We start from the raw sequence: 645 nt of genomic DNA, 5'->3' as shown, positions 1-645 counted from the left end.
GGAGTTTGCGGGGGCGGGGGGTGGACACAACATCAGTGATTAAAGGTATGGAGAAGACGAGAGATGTAGGCTGAGGTGCGTGGGTGGAAGTTTCTCGGGGAGGTCGGCTCATGCTTGTGCTTCCTCCATCCTTGGGCAGATGTGACATTTAAGTTGGACGATGGAGCCATCAGTGCCCACAAACCACTGCTGATCTGCAGCTGCAAGTGGATGGCTGCCATGTTCGGGGGGTCGTTCGTCGAAAGCGCCAACAGTGAGGTAGGTGCCTTCCGAAAAGCCCAAGCGGCATCTTTATGAATGTGCGTGTGTATTTATATTAGAAAGTGTTTAACTGGCCAGAGGACTTCGATTCTTTAACTGCTAACTCGGAATAGGTTTGTTTGTTTTGTAATTTTTCTTTGTTTTTTCGGCCACACTGCGGGGGCACGCAGAACTTCCCTGACCAGAGATCAAACGTGGTCCCCTGCAGTGAAAGACTGGAGTCCTAACCACTGGACCGCCAGGGAAATCCGGAATAGTTTTTTAGGTAGTGCTTCAGTGTCAGGTCACCATCGTCTTTTTTTTTTTTTTTTTTTTACTCCTTGCTCCATGAAATGGACTCAACACCCCATATTCAACGCATAGGAATAGACCTGACTGGTAGGA

The 645-nt window shown here is 48.8% G+C and overlaps 1 protein-coding gene across 2 annotated transcripts in view; it reads left to right on the top strand.

The window, feature by feature from the left end:
* RHOBTB1 (Rho related BTB domain containing 1) overlaps positions 1–645 on the top strand; it is a 71,133-nt gene that overhangs the window by 54,767 nt on the left and 15,721 nt on the right. For both annotated transcript variants that reach the window (XM_007448634.1, XM_007448635.1), the window contains one exon: positions 140–258. In XM_007448634.1, the coding sequence (XP_007448696.1) occupies positions 140–258 (119 nt within the window). The remainder of the gene's footprint in view (positions 1–139; positions 259–645) is intronic.

The sequence above is a fragment of the Lipotes vexillifer genome, unplaced genomic scaffold, assembly GCF_000442215.2.
Source record: "Lipotes vexillifer unplaced genomic scaffold, Lipotes_vexillifer_v1.1 scaffold331, whole genome shotgun sequence".
Classification (NCBI taxonomy): Eukaryota; Metazoa; Chordata; class Mammalia; order Artiodactyla; family Lipotidae; genus Lipotes; species Lipotes vexillifer.
This window is presented reverse-complemented; position numbering and strand designations above follow the sequence as displayed.